The 23,057-nt window shown below is 37.4% G+C and overlaps 1 protein-coding gene and 1 pseudogene across 1 annotated transcript; one reads left to right on the top strand and one right to left on the bottom strand.

Annotated features, from left to right (window-relative positions):
• The first annotated feature begins 12,227 nt into the window (after positions 1-12,227).
• Positions 12,228-15,248, top strand: LOC103102985 (olfactory receptor 5A1-like; annotated as a pseudogene).
• A 5,826-nt stretch (positions 15,249-21,074) lies between these two features.
• Positions 21,075-22,131, bottom strand: LOC100027644 (olfactory receptor 5A1-like). The gene has a single exon (XM_001377846.4). The coding sequence runs from the start codon at positions 22,129-22,131 to the stop codon at positions 21,193-21,195; it is 939 nt and encodes a 312-aa protein (XP_001377883.3). The 3' UTR covers positions 21,075-21,192.
• Between the last annotated feature and the right edge of the window lie 926 nt (positions 22,132-23,057).

Here is a 23,057-nt window from a genome sequence, read left to right as displayed (position 1 = left end):
TGGTCTATTGAAAGAAAAATGAGACAAATAAAGTTTTGTAACTAACTCTTTAGTCTAAAATCTTCAGTGGCTCCTATTAATCTCCACTGAAATATAAAATTCTTAGGCTGGCATGTAACATCCTCCACAATCAAGACCTTTTCAAACTTTTCACATCATTTATATTTATTCTTTTCATTCTCTGTTAGTGTTAAATTGACCCTTGTACCATTCTTACTTACATGACAGTCATGTATGCTGCCATGTCTTTGAAAACACTTCTTCATATTAAAATCTCTTCCTCTGTTAAACCACAGCTCACTACCTGCACAAAATTCACCCTATTCTTTCTCCCTTTGTTCCCTTATACTACCACTGATCTTGCTTTGTCAAGGCTGACCTTATATTATATCCATCATCCATTGCCTTTCCCCCACTCATATACCACCAAAGTTGACAAAAATGATTATTTGGTCCACCATAAATTTTTGTTGCCTTATATAATTATGTCTTAATTGGGGCTCTCTCCATTAGTTCACCATCTCCTTCACCTTAGCAGCTTCCCCAAACTTTTTATTTCTTTCTCAATTCTTCCCTGACTCTTCTTTCACTAATTCCATCACCTGAGAACCTTCAATCATATTTCACTGAAAAAAATGAGGCTATTTGCCAAAAGTTCCTTCTTCTCTCTTCCTCCTCCTCTCTCACTTTTATTAAATATGTTATTCCACTTTCTTCAAAATCTACAACTCACATGAGGTGGCCATTGTCCTTGCCAAGGAAAGACTCCTCTAAATGCACAAGTCCCTTCCCATCTTCTCTTGCAGATAGTCCCTTCTATCATTCCCCATTCTCTATAATCTTCATATCTTCCTGTATGCTGATTTCCACCCCTCTTGCCTACAAATATTTCTTATGTTTTTCTTATTCTTGAAACACTCCCACTTGGTCTATCCATCTTATATCAGCTTTCTCTTATCGCAAAATTGCTTGAAAGGGCTTCTATCGGGGTGGAGGCCAAGGTGGTGGCTTAGAAACAGCAAAAGTTGAAAACCTGTCCACACCAATCAAAAACAAAGTGCTTTGAGGGGGATGGAAAACCAAATATAACAACAGGACAGAGTCTCCTGCTTGATTCAACTTAAAAGGTACACAGAGAAGGTTGAATTCTCGGGTTTAAGGTGTGTAATTAGAATTTTGTACCCCTGGACTCTGTTTCCCAGACTCCCACTTTCATCCTCATGTTATATCCTTACATTTTGGAAATAAAGTTTCTGTGACCCCAGTGCTTCCTCTCTCTTCTCCCAGTAAGGCAGTTGAGAAAAAACTTTTTTTTATTTCCACTACTTCTAGTGATTATTCATAAATCTTATAAAATATAATACTTGTAGTTATTGGATATTAATTTTAATCTTACAAAGGAAAAGAAAGTAGGAAGGTCCCAGGGCCCCTCCTTTACTTACTGTGCTGAGACTCCGGAGGTCAGTGGCATCACAGGGCTAGGACTCCAGCCCAGATGGAATGCCTTGCTACTCCAATAGTTTTTCCTGACTTCAGGTCAAGCACTAACCATTGTGGCAACTGAGTGCTTTATATTAACAAAGAAGAGGTAGAAGATGATGGGCGAGTAGAAGCTTTGTTATCAGTAATTTCCTCTATGAATATTCTGCTTTGATATTTCATTAGGGTCCTGAGGGGACTTTTACAAGCCTTTGCTAGGAAAGAGAAAGAGACAGAAACAGAGACAGAGAGAAAGAGATAAAGAGGCACAGAGACAGAAATGTGACAAAGAGAAAAACACAGAGAAATATTGATAGGAAAAAGTGCCCTGGCTGATCCTTTGGAGCTGGAAAGGATTCAAGACCAGCCTGAATGATGGAATGAGTATCTGTGACTGGATGTCCATCCTGACAAAGTGAGGAGTCTTATCACCATAGGAACACTGAAGTCTAGATGGGTTTAGTGACTTGTTCATTCAAAAGTAATAGAGCCCATATTTGAACCACAGTTCATCATCTCTCAGCCAAAGCCACTTTCCATGGTGAACCACCCATGAATTTCAGATTTCTCAGAAGTCCTCAGCAAGACTATTTTCTACAGTACAGAGCCACTCAAATTGACAGTAGAAAAGGAAGTACCCAAAGGGATGAAATCACAAATGCTAAATGTGTTGAGACATTAGAAAGAGTGGTAAGAAACAAATCTTAGTATAAGAAGCTAGGATTACCCTGGGATAATGGGAAAAGTATGTTCAATTTGTTGTTTTGTTTTTCAGTTATCGTTCTGAGTTTTCTGCATTTCTAATCATATTTGATTTTCATAAAAAATGGCCCTTCATCCCAGGCCTCTGAAGCTTTTATTTTTCTCATTCTGAGAAGGCAAATATTTTATTTTATCCTTCCTTTGTTCTCTACCCACCCATTCAGCCTATGCGAATTAACTCTCACTATAAACAAGGTAAAGAAAGAAAAGAGGGAAAGTCCCCCATTTATTTTTTCTTTCAGAGATGGAGGCCATTATCAGAATAATTTAATTGATGCTCCTTGAGAATCTATGTTGTCTTTGCAACTGTGAACAATGCTGGAAGTTTCCAAGGACTTGGAAATGTAATAAGATGAAAGTCTGGTTTACAAAGGGAAAACAGGCCTTGACATTGATTTCAAGAAGAACTGGAATCAAGTCTTGCCTCTAAAATATCCTGATTTTGTGATCATAGGCAAGCCATTCAATCCTTCAGTACACAAGCTCACTAAGACTCTTAAGTTATAGAGAGGGTACCGATTTGTATAAATAAAGGATGTTTCCACTTTGGAAATTCCCTATCTTGATACTGATTGAAACCACTTACATAAATTCAGAAAACAAGAATTGGAATATGAAGATCTGTGTGCTCAGGAACAATGAGTAGAGTATATACTAGGGAGCTTGATAGCACAGTGGTTAAAGTGCTGGACCTGGAGCTAGAAACAGTTGAGTTCAAATCCCACTTTAGATAAGTGCTAGATATATGATTTTGGTAAGTCACTTAACCTCTGTCTACCTAAATTTTCCCACTTTTCAACTGGGGTTAATAATAGTATGTACCTCTTTGGTGCAGTGAGATCAAATGAGATATCTATATAGTTCTTTGCAAGTCTCAAAGCTCTATATAAACACTGGGTACTATTATTTTCTGATCAAATAACTAAATCAGTTGATCTCTCATGGTTACTAGTCACTGGTACCAGGAAAATTTCTATATGTAAACAACTCTCTCTTGAAACAGATTCATCACATAGGAATGCCTACCTTCCTGTCAAGTTGCCTATAAAAAGAGTGAGTTAGATTTGTAAAACAGACAAACAAGATAATTTATGCTAAAAAACCCTTAATTTGGAGGTAGATTACTGTGGCTTCTAATATTGTTCAAACCAACCAACTAAACTCTTAAACTTACTATCTTAACTTAGGCAGAGGACATAGCTCATCAATTTGGAAAATGCTACTACCTGGTTGTTGCTTTCCTGGATCATGGAAGCTGTCCAAGGTGTTGGTGATATTCCTCTAAGATTTAACTGATGAAGAGCAGGAGTAATACATTTCAAGTCAGGTCATTTGTTGAGCCAAAGTTTGACATCTTATATCCTCAGGCTCATGGGATCATTGAAGGACAGCTAGGTTTAGTGACTTGTCCATTCAACTAGCAAATTTTTGAGCCTTTATTTGAACCAACATCCATCAAATCTTATCCTAGAGCACTTTCCATTGTACTATACTCTTTTGGGATTTATTGCACTTATAAACATCAAGAAAGAATAGCCAATCTCTGAATGTCTATTGACAACTGTGATCTATCCAGAGTCAGCTTCTGTAATGCAGATTTCTGACTTCCCCAAAGGGTTCCTTCTCATTCCCCAGTGAAGATAAATGCTGAATAACTCACTGAGAGCCAAGTAAGAGGATTTTTTTTTTGTTGTTGTTAAGTAATTGCTTCTTCTTTTTCTCTAATCTTATTATTTACAAAAGTACTCAGGGTCTTCACCTCTTAGATTTTGAGGCCTCTTCACCCTATAACTGGAATGTAGAACAAATATTCTTAGTTCACCCTACAGACAATGACACTGATTTAAGGTAATTCAGAAATGAATGTGGACCAAAGGATGAGGAAACCTCTTGAAAAACTCTTTTGTGTGCAAAATTCTTTCTCTTCTTCCTTTGGTGAGAAGGGAGCTTAAATGCTTATATGGCTTTTCCATCTCCTCTGAGCCCTGGTTCCAAGTGGGAATGGATCATTAAAATTTGTATCAGATTCCCTTGAGAGCTGAAAATTATGTCAATTCTGATGAAATCATGTGAATCATGTGAGCTGATCCCTCATTCAAGTTCCTATAACCCTTGCAGTTGCTTAGCATTTGAAAACTATAGGATTATCAATTTAGTACTGGAAGGAATTTTAGATGTTATCTAGCCCAATCCCTATAATTATTAAAATGTTTTATTGTGTTTTTTACATTATAAAAATGTGTATTCCCATCCATGAAAAGTTTCTTGTAACAAAATAAAACAATTAAGCAGAACTAAAATTACAATGATCTTGCCTAAAAGTGATTCTAATATTCTACATCAGTTGTACACTCAAACTTTTAATTTAAACTGCTCAGGCTCAGGCTGAGGCAGGCAGGAGTTCAAGGCCTTGGACACAGGGGCCTCCCCTGAGAGCCAATGGAAATGGGAGTCAGTCTTATCACTCACCACGGGACCTTCTCAAGGAAGCTGTCTGAGGGAGCTCCTCCAGGCTCGAGTTCCGAGATCAACTCACGCCCAGGCCTCCCTACAGGAAGTGTCAAGGACTCAAAAGGCTGTTCTATAAATCACTTCCTGCATCTCACATGTGCCAATGGTGGCTCAATCTTGGCTTTGAACAGCTCAGGGGACAGTCAGTGATTTCTGATTTGTCACTTGCTAGCACATGCCAGTGTAGTGTGGGTGTGTACATTCCTGGGTGCTAGACTAAGCAAAATGGAGAAAAGTCTAAAAATCATAATCCCCCTGATGATGATTGGGGGACTAGTCTCTCCAATTGATATCTAAACATAAGTGTCCTGCACCCCAAAAATTTCTAACTGCAGGTGCATACAAAATTTTACCTTCTAAGAGGAAAACTACAATAGTTAGAGATAAGAGGGAAATAGAAGAAAGAGAGAGACAGCAAAACCAATGTTTTGCTGGGAGCATTGACAAATTCCAACTAGGAGGCAGTCCCCTTTTGGCATAAGAGTGTACATTTAAAATAAAAGTTCAATCAACCTTCAGTTCAATCAACCTTACCCCAAGGTTCATTCTGGATCTTCCTGATGTAGTGTAAGGGTTTAGGTTTCTTTCTGCAAACAGTTCATTCTCTGGATTTTAGGAATTAGCAAACTTCTTCCCTGAAGATCTTTCTCAATCAAAAAATTTAAATCTTGGATTTTATGAAAATATAATTGCCCCCTGAAGAGGGTGTTGAGAAACACCCAGTTCAGTTCAGGATGTAAGGATGGGGTGTGTGAGTCAATTATCAAAAGAATAAACAAAAAAGACAAAAGAAAAAAGAATGGGAGAAAAGATAAACTTTTTTTTCTAAGGAAGAATTCAAAATCAGAATAAAAATATCAAAAATCTATGTATACAAAATATTGAGTAAGCAAGAATAAATTTCTAACAGGCCCTTATATTAGGATCCAATTAAAGTAATTTTTAGTCCCACAGTCTGTAGGACAGAATGCAGTAATATTTCACTTACACATTTGCAGTCAAGGCTACAGGAAGTTGCCATACAATAGAAGAGAAAAAAGGACTATATTTTTATTTTTATAGGTAAGTGTCATTTCCTGGTCTGAGTTTACCTTCATTCTCAGGGATAGAGGGACCCAGGATGAAAGCCAATTTTGCTTCTTGTCTGTGAGTATTTCACAAATAGTGTTAAGACAAGGAAGTCCTATGTCTTAACATATGTCAAGCATTGCAACCTCATGTCTCACACTAGGTTCAAGTCCTTTATTGGCTTAGAAGTACATCAATACTACCTGGATTGGTTTCTGTTTTTTTTTTTACCTGTGTGCTCTTTTTGGCATTATTCAGGTTAAGTATGTGCTCCTTTTTTATCCTGTTTCCTAGAATCAGACATAAGCATTAATCACAGTCCCATAACAATTATCAATAAATGGCAGGTTCCCACAGTCTAAAGCTGTTTGGCTATGTATTAATATTATAGCAAATAAATATATGTATATACGTATATATATTTAAACTTCTATTATTATAGAATAAAAAATCAATATTGATTGTATGTACCTTAAGTACAAGAAATGAGAAAAGGGAAAAGTCAAATATTCTAATCAAAATAAAAGAAAAGCAATAATAAAATAAGAAAAAAAGAAAAGAGAAAAAATCAGGAATTCAATGTGTTAAGAAACAGCATCCACTTCTCAATGGATTATTATCTCCAATGCATGTATAGGATGCAGTCGATCAGTTTCAATAGAAGATGCTCTCTTTATATGTGAGCAATGAATCCAAGAGTCCTTCTCTCCAACCTTTATAGATGTTGGATTGGTTAACAATATTTGGAATGGCCCTTCCCAGGAAGGCTGAGTTGCTTTCAGAAGAATGGCACCAATCTTACAGGGAAGTAGTTTAGGTCTCAAACCCTAATAACCAAGGAGAAACATTTTCTAAATTGAGGATTTGTGTCCTCTGTCCAAAGCAAGGTGGGTATTTCTGAAACCAGGGGGTGGATTTAACCAGGAAGCTTAAACTTATGAAGCAGGTCCAGAGGCAGGCTTTGGCAAAACTACATTATCTGTTTCATTCATCTTTCATGGTGATTCATATGTTTAACTTGAAATATCTTTAGGTGACATAGAAGAAGGTGACATGGGTGACAAAGAAGCAGGTCCTATTATCTAATGAGTTTGTTCCTTTAAAGAACTGGTTGCCCACTGACACCCAGACACCAGTAGTCAATAATCAATTTAATAATCCAGTTGCCTGGGAAGCATTTTTATTGTTCATTTCAGTCATGTCCAACTCTACATGATCCCTGGGTCATTTTTTGGGCAAAGGTACTAGAGCTGTTTTCCATTTCTTTCTCTAGCTCATTTTACAGAAGAGGAAACTGAGGTAAACATGGTTAAATGACTTGCCCAGGGTCACATAGCTAGTATCTGTCTGATACCAGTTTTGAACTCTGGAAACCTGATACCAGGCCCAGTGATCTGTCCACTGCACTATCTAGTTTCCCTCCTGGAATACTTTTGCCATTATTTCAGATGCATAGATATTTATGTTGTATTTTCTAATTTGAATTTTGTGTTCATTTGTTTTGCTGGAGCAGTAAATGGGTGGGTTCTCCAGGTATCAGTGTAGAAACTCTTTAATATTAAACTTCCTCCCATTACTCATATTGGTACCTTACTTATAAAAAGTGTCAGAATTGTCTGTAGTATTTGGAATTTAAATGACTTATCCAGACCTGCATATTCTATTTATTTAATTTTTTAAATTTTTTTCATGCATATTCTATTTAAATGAGAGGCAAGCTTAAAACTCAGTTATTCATGATTCTGAGGTTGAACATCCACCATATTGAATCTTGTCTTACTCTTTACTCAAATGCTTCCAAGTTTCTAACATCCATTTTCCAAGAAGTAATAGGGACATCATAAAGGGGTTGAGTAATTGAACTTCTATTGGTAGAAAGAGGCTCATTGATTAAGAGCTCTCTTTCTCTTCTTCTCTCTCTCTTTTTGGCCTTACTTTTTAAGAGAAATGAGGACTGTCAGGGCTAAGGAGAGAAAAAGAACTCTGCATAAGAAAATGCTTCCCACCAACTTCACAGTGGTAGATAGCAAGGAAAATATATGTTCAAGATCATGGCAAACTCATTGGAGAACTGGCCTGGGAATCTGAAAGATATGTTTGAATCTTATCTGTGATGCTTAGTCTTACTAGCTGTGCAATGATGGTCAAATCACTTAACTTCAATGAGAATCAGTTTTGTCATCTGAAAAATGGGAATAATAATTTCTTCAGTATTGGTGTCAATATGCAAAAGTGATTTTCATAGTTTCAAAGAGTTATATAAATGTCAACTATTATTATTAAAATTTTTTTTTCAATTTTTAACAATTAAAAGTTTAATTCAGAAAAATCTTAGTCAATACCCTTAATCACCTACTATGTGCCAAGCAATGTAGTAAGCACTGAAGATAAAAAGAAAGACAATAACTAGTCCTTGCACTCAAAAAATAGGAAATTATCACCAGAGGGAAGGCACCAGGAATAAGAAGGATTGAGAGACTCCCTGTAGAAGATGGGACTTTAGTTGAGACCTGAAGAAAACCAAGGAAGCCAGGAGATGGAAATGAAGGCAAAAAGCATTCCAAACATGGTGGATAGGGAGAAAAAATGCCCAAAGGTGAGAGAGGGAGTTTCTACTTCTTTTTCTATCTCATCTCCCTCCTCTCAAGCAAAACAAATTTCTATACTGTAAATCCAACAAATATGTTTGAAGGCAGCCCTTTCCAAACTCCACACATATTCAAAATGAAAGAAGGATTAGTTCTGAAACAAGGGCAAAGTATACAAAAAGGGCTTCTTTGCTTCTCTTTGCATAATATTTAATTCTGTCACCCAAATGATGCTTAGGCATTTTCCTTCTCTCAGTATATGTAGCATCCATTATTTTAGCCCTTTGGACATTTAGGTTCCTGTTGCAAATGGAAGCCCTTTTTCACTTTAGCAAATCTATATATACATTTAAAATTTTACCTTCTGTCCTAGTATGAATTCTAAGTCTGAGGAGTGGTAAGAGCTGTTAGCTGGGGTTGCTTAAGTTAACACAACTTGGAAGTATCTGAGGCCAGATTTGAACACAGACCCTCTCAGCTCCAGGCCTGGAACTTTATCCACTGTGTCACTTGGCTGCCCAAGCAAATACTTTTAATGAGGAGTTACGGTAAAAGCAAAATTTAGCATGTATTGATCAATATTTTGGTGCTGAAGCTCCTCACTTAGCTAGGCTATAGACACTTCCTCTATCACTTGGCCTGATCTAAAATTATTTACAGTTGCCCAGGAGTGGCCAGAGGTGGGTTTCTATTGAAACAGTCTTGGAGTTGCCAGGGACCCTTCAAATCTACAAAGAGGTGTCAGACCAGGATGTCCAAGGAGAAAGTCTTCCTTGACCCACCCATGACAAAACACTTTGCTCTTATTTCATATTCATATTTCCATATTGTATGATATAGTTTAGCAAAAGGACAAAAGTCAACTGCTGGTCCCAATTTGTATACTCCTGATCCCCACCAATGAGAGGATGATAGTGTCATGAAGTTGAAAGAGTGTTGAACTGGGAATTAGGAAAGCTGTTTTAAATCCCTGGATTTCCAATTTATTATGTGTTGGGCCATGGAGAAGCCACTGAACATTTCATTGCCTCAGTTTCCTCATCTGCAAAATAAGAATTCATGTATGATATGATCTCTAAGGTCCTTCTTGGATCTAATTCTTTTTGTTTGTTTGTTTGTTTTGGTAAGAAGACTTCTAATTGTTCCTCAGTGCTCTTTCTGGAAATGACTATAACATTTTCTAAACTACTTTTAGAACACGACAGAAATCCCATGAGCTTTTCTATTGGCCATCACAATGGTGGTCCTTCTTAATTTTTTTAAAAAGCTCTAAAGTGAGTTAATGAGAGAAAATCTCTTTCAGACTGAGGAGGCAGCATCATTGATGTTGAGACCCATGAAAATGTATATCCTTCACTCCCTTCCTTGAATCTGTTTTCCCACCCCAGAGGGATCTGAGGAAGAGGAATAGAGTAGACATGTATTTTCATAGGATCCTCTGTAATGCCAGAACATTCTCTGGAGTTCTATCTGGGAGATTTCCCAGGACAGAAACTATTCCCAAACAGAATATAATTTCCAAATAAACTAGACAAAGAGACAAATACTTTGCCTAAACATCCATATGGGGGAACCAATATGAGATGAATTCTGTGATAGTAATTGTAGTTCTTTTAAATAACAAAAAAATGTTCATGACTTAAGTGTTGTAAGGGAGAAAGATAACTCAATTTCAAATCAGGAGACTGGAGTTTGAAACTGTCTTTGGTCTTTGTTAGGTGGGACCTCAGACAAGTCACTTCCCCCTTCTGAGCCTCTCTTTTCCCATCTGCAACATGAGGGAGTTGAATTAATTTCCTCCACGGTCCTGCTCATCTCTAAATACTAGCATCATTAGTATGGGAAGAATAGTGCCCACATTACATCATGTGCACAGTGGGAATTATAAGGGCTAAATTAGGAGTTTTGACAAAATAAGAGAGCAGCTTTTAGAAACTTAAGTTTTAATGAGAATTCAGTACAGTTGTAAATTAATATTACTCCTTTAAGCCAAAGAAAAGAACACTTCTTGTAGCTTTTAACAATTGACAATGTATTTTTACTAAAATAGAGATAGTAAAGTAATATAGTAAAATGAATATATTAAAGGAGGGAAATATAGGAAAGAGGTAGAGAAAGAAATTGCCTAATACCTAACTTGCTACCCTATAACTATCTAAAATTACCTATAACTCCCATTAGGGAAAGTCTAGCTGATCACCCTTTAGCTCAGCTCACCAGGCAGAATCTATCTATCTATCTATCTATCTATCTATCTATCTATCTATCTATCTATCTATTCATCCACTCATCCATCCCTCCATCCATCCATCTATCCATCTATCTATCCATCTATCTATCTATCTATCTATCTATCTATCTATCTATCTATCTATCTATCTATCTATCTATCTGTCTATCTATCTGTCTATCTATCTATCTATCGATCTATCTATCTATCCAACCATCCATCCATCGCAACCACCAACTAATCACCAACCCACACTACCAATAAGCTACTCCCAATGACCAACCCAATGACCAACCACCTCCCATCCCAAAAAAGGTCAAAAAGCCTCTCTCAGTCATTTCAATGGCCTCATATCCCTTTCTTACCTAATTTCCTGTCTCTCTGGTTTCTACTTTCTTGCACTATGGGCTGGAGTATCTTTACACATCTCCATGCTCGAGGAACCTCCAGATCCCCAGTTAAATTTCAGAAAGGGATTAAAAATTCCCTTTTACAGAATGATCCAGGTGCAAAACAACCCCTTGTTCTTATGTGCCATCAGGCTTCTACTGGAAATAGTGTCTAAACACTGACAGTTGCATTGTTGTATTGCCCTCACCACTAAGCACAATCTCAGGAGATCCAAAGAGCAATGGAAAACAAAGCAGAATACTGGCAGAGAAGTGAGAACAATGATGAATCTTGGCTAATGTAAACATTCATGGGCATTCCTAGATAATAAATATTTTCTGCTAGAATATGCCTTTGTTCAGCTCAAGATAGTAATGATGACCACTGCTATAGAAGGAACAGAAAGAGTCAAAATTCAGATTGCATTCTTGCCATTCTTCAATTTATTTCCTTCATGGATTTTTCTTGAGTTTAAGCAATATGCACCTCTTTTCATAACATGATAAACTTGGAAATATGTATTGTATGATAACACATGTACAGTCTATATCATATCATCACCCTTCTTGGAGATGGGAGAGAGATTGGAGGGAGGGAGAGAACATGGATCACAAAGTGTCAGAAAATAATTATTGAAAATTGTTTTAACACATAATATGAAAAATATTTAAAAAATTTTTTAAAGATGACTTCCTAATTTTAATTCAGGAGGACATTTTTCTCCATATCTTCCTGGACATAGGTAAAAGGAGTCCTCTTCAGTGTAAAGAATATTGATAATTGCTTGCAAGGTGTTTTGATGCATAGAATTCTAGAATGATAAGAGACATTAGTGCACAGAAAATCATATAGTGGAAACTTTAGTCCATAGTGGGTAGAGTTTTGTACTTGGAAGTACTCAGGAAATACTTGGAAAGTCCAGAATTCAAATTCTGCTTCAGACACTTACTTAGTTGAGTTACCTTGACAGACAACTTGTTTTCTTTGCCTTGGTTTCCTCATTTGTATTATTGAGATGGTAAGAATACTTACATCCCAAAGTTGTAGTGAGGATCAAAAGAAATAATATGTTTAAAGTTATATGATAAATTTAAAATACTCTACAAATCCTAGTTATTAACACAACCTAGGACATAAAACATTAGATTAAGACAACACAGAACAGAATTTTAGAGGTCAAATGGAATCTGAAACATAAAACATCTGAATTGAAAATGACTACAGTAAATAAAATAGAAGATGCTGAGTCTAACAGAAAAAATAATCAGAAACATCTTATCTTCAAAGTTAGGAAACTGATGTCCAGAAAAGACAGTTATGTAATGAGATCATGGTGAGTCTGGAATAGAACCTCTGTCTCAAGTGTCCATTCAAGCCTCTATTTTTTAGTACCATGTGACTATGGGCAAGTCACTTAATATCCAAGAATTAGTTTCTTCATCTGTAAAATGAGCAAGCCGGACTCATTGGTCTCTGAGTTCCTTTCTAGTACCAAGGATTCTCTTTCTATATTACTTCAGTGGGATAGATCAGTATTTTCCTTTGGTACCAGGACACTGTGTGGGCCTCTGCTTTCTCATCTGCTAATCTAAGGTATTGATCTAGCAAAACTCTAATGGTCTTCTCCAGCTCTAAACCTGAGAACCCAATGATACTATTCATAAACTAGGCATACATTTACAAAGTCGTGGAATTGTTAAAAATTAAAATTCAGTGGCAAAATTTCCCTGCATTAAGAAAAGGTGGTAAACAATTCCATTTGACCTATTCTCAACGTGCTTCTGAAATAATGCCATACAAAGAGATTGTTTTTCATTTTAAAAGAATTTTTCCTATTTCAGTGATATAGAACAATGCTATTAGGATAACTTTACATATAGTTTGTTCCCTGAATCCCTCCCTCTACATACATACACAACAGATCTCAGACCTGATAACTAATCCATTCTGATTGATTGAAACCTCACATTTCTCCAGCCATTTGTAATTTTCAAATCACTTCCTACATAACAAGACCTATGGGTCAGGCATTGAGTAATACTGAGGCAGAGAAATCAAAATATATCTCCAAGGTCACCTAGAAATAAAAAGACAAACAAGACTTAAAGAAATACAACAATTCAATTCCGCAAATGTTTATTGCCATCTATTTTGGATCCAAAACAAAGACAAAAATGAAATTGGCCTTGTCCCAGGCTCATGTGATATGGGAGCAGATAATTGAATAAAACCGATAAAAAAAATCATTTCAAAAAGGAGGGGAAAATGGGATGATCAGAAAATGGCCTCATATAATAGAAAGTACCTGAATTGTTCTTTGAAGGAAACTGAATATTAAGAGGTTGAAATGAACAGGGAGAAGGAGATAGACATGGGACACCAACTGAACCAAACAGTGAATGCCATATATGGTAGAAATGAAAACAAGTTTTCCTGGGATCACGAATGAACACAGCTAAGATGAAATAAGCCTGAAAATGAAGGAGAAATGTAGATTGAAGAGGTTTTTTTTTTTTTTTTTGCCAATTGAAGATTTTAATCTTTTTTTTTCCCTAGGGGAAATAGGATGCCCCTGAATAGGGAAGTGATCAAGGAAAGAGGGGAAAAAATGCTAAAATATTGCATTCCTTTCAACCTACTCTCCACAGATTAAAGGATTTGGGGAGAAATGAGACTTCTGTGACTGTGTTCTTCCTCCTAGGATTCTCAGATCAACCTGACCTTCAGATCATCCTCTTTGTAATATTTCTGGGACTCTATCTCATGACTGTGACTTGGAACCTGGCCCTCATCATTCTTATAAGGCATTCCTCTCATCTTCACTCTCCCATCTATTCCTCAGTGTCCTGGCCTGCATATTCTGCTATTACCCCAAGAAAGCTCTCTGACTTCTTCCATGAGGAAAAGAATATTTCCCTCATGGGTTGTGCCACTCAGTATTTTTTTTTATGGCATGGATGGGGTTGACTGAATATTTTCTCTTGGCTGTCCTGGCTTATGACTGCTATGTGGCCATCTGCAGCCCACTGAAATAGCCCACCATCATGGATCTCCAAATATTTAAGAGGATGGTGGCTAAGGCTTATATGTGTGGGTTTTCAGTAGCCTTATTGAAACAACTTTTGGCTTGCATCTCCATTTCTGTGGCCCAAACATAATTAAATCACTTTTTCTGTGATATGCCTCAAATCATGGCCCTATCTTGCTCTAATACATTCATTGGTCAAATAATCTTATTAGTTATGGTGGTTCTTGTTGGAATATTTTCATTCTCCATTATCGTCATGTCTTACGGATACCTCACCATCACAGTCTTGAAAATGCCTTCAGCAAAGGGAAGAATGAAGGCCTACAATACCTGTGCCTCTCATTTGACAGTTGTGACACTCTTCTATAGCACTGTCTTTATTGTGTACTTTTGACCAGACTCTGGCCATTCTCCAAACATGGACAAAGTGTTGTTGTCTGTCTTCTATGTCATCCTAATTCCCATGCTGAACCCTCAGATCTATAGTCTCAGGAACAAGGAGATCAAAGATGCCCTGAAGAGACTGGTGAAAAAAGACATTTCCCCTTAATAACAATGCTTTCCTGTTCTTTATTATGATGAACTAATAAAAATCATGTAAATTACAACTTGGGGAATGGAATTGAAACTGATCATCTCATTGGTATAGTTTAATTTGGGGGTCAAAATTCTATACATGATTGAAGGTGGGTTTTCCATTTTTTCTTTAACTTTTCACTTTTTTTATTTGCATGTAGAAATAATTTGAAAATTTTTTTCTGACATTTTGCAACTCCTCTCTTCCCTCTTTCCTCAACTCCCTGAGGAGGCAAATAATCTGATATCAATTATGCCAGTCTTTTTATGCACTACATTGGGCTACTTTTTTTTAAACATTTGTCTTATAAAGTTACCTGGAATACTCAGAGATTAAACCATTTGCTCAATGCCACAAAGTAGGCTGTATCAGAGGCAATTCTTGAACTCTCATTATTTAGCTTGGCCTTCTTTTCCCTATTCATGGTTCCAAATTGCTCTCCACAATGGTTGTATCCATTCATAACTCTACCAACACTGTATTAGAGCCCCAATTTTACCCCATCTCCTCAAACATTTTTCATATTCTGTATTTGTCATATTCGTCAAATCGACAGGTATGAGGTGGTTCCTCAGAGTTGTTTTATTTTTCATTTTTCTCTAATCAATTATGATTTGCATAATTTTTTCATATGATTGGAGAGAATTTTAATTTCTCCATCTCCAAGTGCCTGTTCACAACCTTTGACCATTTATCAATTGGGGAATGACTTGTGTTCTTATAAATTGGACTAATTTCTTTATATTTCTGTGAAATGAAGCCTTTTTCTGAGATGTGGTATAACTTTTTTCCCCAGTTTTTTTTTGTTTCTTTTCTAATCTTGGTTTCATTTGTTGTGTTTGTTCAAAGACTCACTCATTTAATATATTTAAAAGATAATTTTTACATATATCAATGGTTTTCTATATCTTGTCTGGTCATAATTTCTTCCCTCATTCATAACTCTGACAAGTACATTATTCTGTTCCCTTAATTTGTTTATATATGACCCTTTATTTCCTTCATTTTTTTAAATTTTTAAACATTATTTTATTTGGTCGTTTTCATACATTATTCACTGGAAACAAAGATCATTTTCTTTTCCTCCCCTCTCCCCCCCCCCCACTTTTCCCTCTCCCATAGCCGCCTCTCCCATAGCCGACACATGATTCCACTGGTTATCACATGTGTTCTTGACTCGAACCCATTTCCCTTTTGTTGGAATTTGCATTAGAGTGTTCATTTAGAGTCTCTCCTCAGTCTTATTTCCTCCAACCCTGTAGTCAAGCAGTTGCTTTTCATCTGTGTTTTTACTCCATTTCTTTCATTTTTAAAATCCTTGCTTTCCATATTATAATCAATACTCTGTATTTTTTCCAAGGAAGAAGAGTAGTAAGGGCCAGGCAATAGGGGTTAAGTGATTTGCCTAGGCTTTCACAGCTGGGAAGTATCTGAGGTCAAATTTGAACCCAGGACCTTCTTTCTCTGGGCCTGGTTCCCAATCCACTAAGCCACCTAGCTGCCCCCTCATTCTTCATTTCTAAATCATGTATCCATATTGATGTTATCTTGATTTCTGCTGTGAGATGTTGGTTCCTGCCTAGCTTCTAACCACACTGTTTTGCAGTTTTCTCAGCAGTTCTCTTTGTGTTTATCAAACACTATCTCACTATGGTCATTTAGTGCTGTGTTGAATAATACCTAATCAGTTCCAGATAGTTAAAAAAATCTTTTAAAAATTACATGTGGAAACAACTTTTGGCAATTAGTTTCTCCCATTTAACAATTCAGATTCTCTCTCTTCCTATGTGACCTCTAGATAGTCTGATGATATAGGCTATACCAGTGTTTTCAAGCAATACATATTTCCATATTGCTCATGCTATGACAGAAGAAACATAACAGGCATACAATTTAAGAAAAACTCATATGGGGCAGCTGGGTGGCTCAGTGGATTGAGAGTTAGGCCTATAGGTGGGAGGTCCTAGGTTCAAATCTGGCCTCAGACACTTCCCAGTTGTGTGACCCTGGGCAAGTCACTTAACCCCCATTGACTACCTTTTACTTCTCTATTGGCTTGCATCCAATACCCAGTATTGACTCCAAGATGGAAAGTAAGGGTTTAAAAAAAGAATAGTTATACTAGTGTTCTAAGAAATTGTAATTTGTAATACTGATAGAAACTTTGTGATTATTTTGTAAACCCAACCCTTACCCTATTTTTATCCTGGGGAAAATCCAAGATTAAGATTGGCAAATTAGCAATTAGCATAGTATAGAGTAGAGGGATTTTTTCTCTTTTGGGGGTTTTAGTTAAGAAAATAGAAGCAAAAGGTAAGTATCAAAGTTCACAATGGTTCAACCTCCTGACAGGAGATGACTTATAATAAAAGATTTTAGGAAGGCAACTGGATTACAAGGAGAGTATGATAGTAGGCTGTGAATCAAGGCTGACAGGCTTACAACTTTGTAAGGAGAGGGGTTGATGGGATTTCCAAGACCAGCCTGGGAGTCGTGCCTTGATTCTGGAAGGACAATCAGCTCACACACCCCTGATCCAACCCTTTGGGAAGTGGAACCATCCCTGAAAGATAATTTAACAAATAGCTTGAAACCCACTGAGACTTATAACTCTCCTGTGACTCTGTGAAGAACAAGATCTGGGAGGGAGCTGATCAGACACCTCAGTTTGCCTTTGGGGGTCATCCCCAGAGGGAGACTGGATTGCCCTGAGGCCTGTCTTCATTTCTATTCAAACTATAATCTAGAGACTTGTTCCTAAATTGATTTAGCCTAGATCTAGTTAAGAATAGAAGAAATTCATCAGACAGAGAGAATAGTCAGAATAGCCTCAACTCTAGTTGAGGGCTGAAGAGACTTGCCATTGAAGTCAGTTGATGGGAAAACAAGTTATATTTTATCAGCTATAGGGAATAATTCTCAATCCACTTCCCTCATCCCATAGCCAGTTATCAATGTTATTAAACAGTGTTATCTCAGAGAAACAGGCAGATTGATCACTCACTGGCCCAAAGCCAGAGAGGGCAGCCATTTTTGCTCTCTGGCCTTGAAGAGACTTCCCTGTCAGACCAAGTTCTGTAAAATCCTGGTCACCAGTTGATACCATCTTTTAAGGACTTTCTTCATCCTAACACTTTATTCATAGCACTTGCCATCTGATAGGCAGCTATTCTAACTATTGGTTCTTTTTAACCTGGTGTTGCTGAAGGACTGGTAATACCAGCAAGAAGCAAAAGTGACATTCTTTTAAGACCTTTTAAAAGTCATCATTCAACATTTTATATCTTCAAAATGATGGTGCTCTGTATCAAAGTTATTCTAGTTATAGATCTTGTCACCACTCAAGGATAAGAATCAGAGCCTACATAAAAACTACATCCCTTAGGTCCTGACTTTGTCATCAAATCTCTCTTTCTCTCTCTCTCCCCTCTCTGTCTTTCTGTCTCTGTCTCTGTCTCTCCCCTCTGTCTCTCTGTCTGTCTCTGTCTATCTGTCTGTCTCTCTCCACTTGTCTTGTAGTTACCCTTCTTCATTCTCCTCTCCCAAACCCTATATATTCATGAGACTATCTGAGCCACAGTCAGCTCAGGGATGCATGCCTACTCTACTTCTATGTGGAGGGACTCCAGGATATAAACTATTTATAACTGAGTGTAATTACTTGTAGAGTTTCACTGTACTTTCAGATCTCACTACACTGACCTTCTTGCTGTTTCATGCTCATGACACTCCATCTTCTGTGGTTTCTATGTCTTTGAATTGGTCACGTCCATACCTGGAAAGTCCATCTTTGCCTTTGCCCCTAACACCTTTTAAGTCTCAGTTTAAATATCAACTTCTGTTGAAGGTCTTTTCTACCTCCCTGGGTGGCTAGAGCATTACCCTCTGAAATTAATCATCATCATTATTTCTTCATATATGTTCTCTATATCTGCTTATTTACATGCTATTTACTCGCTAGAATGTGCACATTTTGAGGGCAAGGATGATCATCTTGTTTGTTCCTGCATCATCAGCATTTATACAGACACTGACTTAATAAATTGATTTTGGATTAATTTATTCTAAGTGTTTGAAGTTGGATTGAGGAAAATGCTTCAAAACATATAGAAATGTATACAGGGATTGTGATTTGAGATGACTACATAGCTTCCACACACATTAACAAGTCATTTGAGAGGCAGTTGCATGGCTCAGTGGATTAAGAGTAAGGCCTAGAGACAGGGGATACTGTGTTCAAATCTGGTCTCACACATGTCCTAGTTGTGTGGCCTTAGGCAAATCACTTAACTCCCATTGCATTTCCTTGTTATTTTTCTGCCTTGGAACCAATACATAGTATTGATTCTAAGATGGAAGGTAAGGATTTTTTTAAAAAGTCATTTCCCCTGAGTCAGGATGGCTCCAACTCCTCTCATTGGTTTAGGTGTAACTCCCAGGGATTAGTATTGTCTTTTTTATTGCTATAGTTTAAGAATCCCCAACATTTAGCTTCCCAGAATAATTGCTCATCAATATTAATAGACAGCAAGACTTAATTAGATTTTAGAAAGTTATATTTACTACAGTGATATAGTTTGTACAAAAACATTCTCCTATGAACATGTTACAAATATTTCTAAAAGTATATAGAAAGTTCAAAGATTCATGGATCCATACTGTAATAAAAAATTATAATTTGCAGAACTATTTCTAGTTGGGGTAATGGGTACTCTGGCTTGTGACTAGAGAGCTGCCAGGTGAACCTTCAGGGTGCCTAGTTATGGAGATAGAAATATATCTTCAGAGATAGAGAGAGATGCTGCTTGAGGGGTTACTCTGGGTATTCTAGGGTTGCCTATACATCACTAATGGCTAATAAGACAAGATATTTCGTACTCTCCATCTTTCACCTCCTAGTTTTCCACCAAAAGCCCTCCTGCCACCCTTTCCCCTCCCCCAGTCTTAGTCACCTTTCTATATAACTCAAAGGTGAACTGTGAGATGTAAGGAAGATACTCTTGTTCTTTTTCTCAGGTAAGGAGGTTTATTGGAAATGATATGACAGGATGAAATTGAAGGTGAGAGGGATAGGGATGTCCCTAGTCTACAAGGAGAATTAGGAGAGTTTGGGAAATGTCAGTCCAGTCACAGCTGTGACTCAGAGACAATCAGAGAGTTTGGAGGACAAATATCTTTCTTCCTTTCTTCTTTCTTTAGTCGTATAATCTCTGATTGAGTAATTCAAGTCCAGACTTTGTCAAAAGCCACAAGGGTCTCTCTCTCTGCCTAAGTCAGGAAAAGCCAGTCTCTCCCCTTAGGTCAGAAAACCCCAAAGAGACCAAGTCTCAGTTCATCTCCTCTGGCCAGGCTCCCAACTGCCTCTCCTGGGAACATTCCGTTTTGGAATGAACACATTGATTGACAAATCAAGTCCTCAGCTTTGTTTCTTGCATGTTTGGTTTGTCTTGTAAGTCCTCTCTTTCTTCATGCCTCTTCCACAATCTCCCCTTTTCTTCTCAAAAAAAGTTATATAGAAAGGTGACTGACTAAGACAGGGGGAGGGGAAAGGGTGGCAGGAGGGCTTCAGGTGGAAAACTGGGAGGTGAAGGGTGGAGGGCAAGAAATAAATTGATCTATTAGCCATCAATAGTGATCAATAGCCATTCCCATGGTACCCCTGAAGTCCCTGTAGGACACTGCTCCTCTCTGCTATTTAATTCTCAAGCATTCAACTAGATTATTCTCATATTCCCAGAGCCAAGTATTTGATTCTTTAGGGTACAAACTGGCTCAATGATTATAGAAAACTTGCAGGACATGCCCAAATTTCCTTTGTCCATCAGAACATGATTTTTATTCACTGCTCATTTCTGTACATTGAAGACTATATACACTTATTCTAAAGCTATTAATTTCTTATACATGTATTATCACTTGGTCAAAGTGTCTGGGCTTGGGATCTGGACCTTTACTTTATTGAAGTTGGTGGGAAGTGGATGATCTGATTCATTTTCTCAACAATTCCCTGCTGTTGGATATAAATATGAATTACTTTGACATATTTGTACTTGAGTTAGATCCTGAGTCATTGTGGCTTTTAAAAAATTCTTCCATGCATTCAATATATAGATCTACCCAAGGACCTCAAATATGCTAGATCAACATTAAGACTACCCAATAGAGTCTTGTTCTCATCTCCTTTAATGGTCCAAATGAAAGCCCTTGCTAATGTATTTGAATACACTTTTCACAGTACAGTCATAATTGGGAGTTAAGGGCATTTTGAAAAGGAAGTTTGGTGTAGAGGATGAGAGGTTTTCCTGGATCTCAGGATGACCTGGATTCAAGTTCTGCCTATGACATACTAAATTCATGAACATTGAACATTTTCTTAAGCTCTCAGTGCCCTCAGGCAACTTCCTAAGACTGTCAGCTAAAAATGAATTACCCTCTACATCAGTGAAGGGAGTTTCAACACTAGGACTTCATTTTACTACTCAAATCACAGAAATCCATCCCCATATTTATTATAAGATTTATTAACTAATTATAATAAAGACAACTAGATGCATAATTATTAGGACAATTTTCCCCTATTCATGAGTCTTTTCAGGGCATCTTTGATTTCTTTATTCCTGAGACTATAGATCATGGGATTTAGCACGGGGATGAGGATGGCATAAAAGACAGACAACACTTTGTCCAGGTGTGGGGAATGGCCAGAGTTGGGATGCAGGTACACACAAAAGGCAGTTCCAAAGAAGAGATTAACAGCAGTCAGGTGAGAGGCACAGGTGTTGAAGGCTTTGGCCCTTCCCTTGGCTGAGGGCATTTTTAGGATAGTGACTGTGATATACACATAGGACATGATGATAAAGAGGAATGAGAATAACCCAATACAAAGCGCTACCAAAAACACCATGAATTGATTGATGAAGGGGTTAGAACAGGACAGGGCTATGATCTTAGGTATATCACAGAAAAAGTGATTAATTATTTTTGGGCCACAAAAATGAATACGGAAACCAGCTGTTGTTTGAACTAAGCTACCCAGGCACCCAGCCACATATGCCCCAGCCACCAATTTTCCACAGATTGGCAGATGCATGATGGTAGAATACCTCAGTGGGCTATAGATGGCCACATAACGGTCATATGCCATGACTGCCAAGAGACAACACTCAGCCAGCCCCATCCAGGCCAAAAAGAAATATTGAGTAGCACAGGCCAGGAAGGAAATTGTTTTTTCTACCAGGATGAAGTCAGAGAGCATTCTTGGGGTAATAGAGGAAGAGTAGCAGATGTCTATGAAGGACAGAAAACTAAGAAAGAAGTACATGGGGAAGTGAAGATGAGAGTCACTCCTGATGAGGATAATGAGGCCCAAGTTCCAAGTTAAAGTCATGATATAGATTCCCAGGAATAGTACAAAGAAGATAACCTGCAACTCTGGTTCATCTGAGATTCCTTGGAGGGTGAATATAGTTACAGAAGTTTTATTTCTTCCTATAGTCATTTATCTATTGAAAGAAAAATGAGACAAGTAAAGTTTTGTAACTAACACTTTAGTCTAAAATCTTCAGTGGCTCCTATTGATCTCCCCTGAAATATAAAATTCTTAGGCTGGCATGTAACATCCTCCACAGTCAAGACCTTTTCAAACTTTTCACATCATTTACATTGATTCTTTTCATTCTCTGTTACAGTTAAATTGACCCTTGTACCATTCTTACTTACATGATAGTCATGTATGCTGCCATGTCTTTGAAAACACTTCTTCATATTAAAATCTCTTCCTCCATCAAACCACAGCTCACTACCTTCACATGATTCACCCTATTCTTTCTCCCTTACTGGTAGTCTCCATACTACCAATGATCTTGATTTGTCAAGCCTGACCTTATATTATACCCATCATCCACTGCCTTTCCCCCATTCATATACCACCAAAGTTGACAAAAATGATTATTTGGTCCACCAAAAATTTATGTTGCCTTATATAATTATGCCTTAATTGGGGCTCTCTCCATTACTTCACCATATCCTTCACCATAGCAGCTTCCCCAAACTTTTTATTTCTTTCTCAATTCTTCCATGACTCCTCTTTCACTAATTCCATCACTTGAGAACCTTCAATCATATTTCACTGAAAATAAAATGAGGCTATTTGCCAAGAGTTCCTTCTTCTCTCTTCTTCCTCCTCTCTCACATTTCTTAAATATGTTATTCCACTTTCTTCAAAGTCTACAACTCACATGAGGTGGCCATTGTTCTTGCCAAGAAAAGACTCCTCTAAATGCACAAGTCCCTTCCCATCTTCTCTTGCAGATAGTCCCTTCTATCATTCCCCATTCTCTATAATCTTCATATCTTCCTGTATGCTGATTTCCACCCCTCTTGCCTACAAATATTTCTTATGTTTTTCTTATTCTTGAAACATTC

This window comes from Monodelphis domestica, chromosome 6, assembly GCF_027887165.1.
Source record: "Monodelphis domestica isolate mMonDom1 chromosome 6, mMonDom1.pri, whole genome shotgun sequence".
NCBI classification, from domain to species: Eukaryota; Metazoa; Chordata; class Mammalia; order Didelphimorphia; family Didelphidae; genus Monodelphis; species Monodelphis domestica.
The sequence above is the reverse complement of the archived record's forward strand: the minus strand, read 5'-3'. Positions and strand labels throughout refer to the sequence as shown.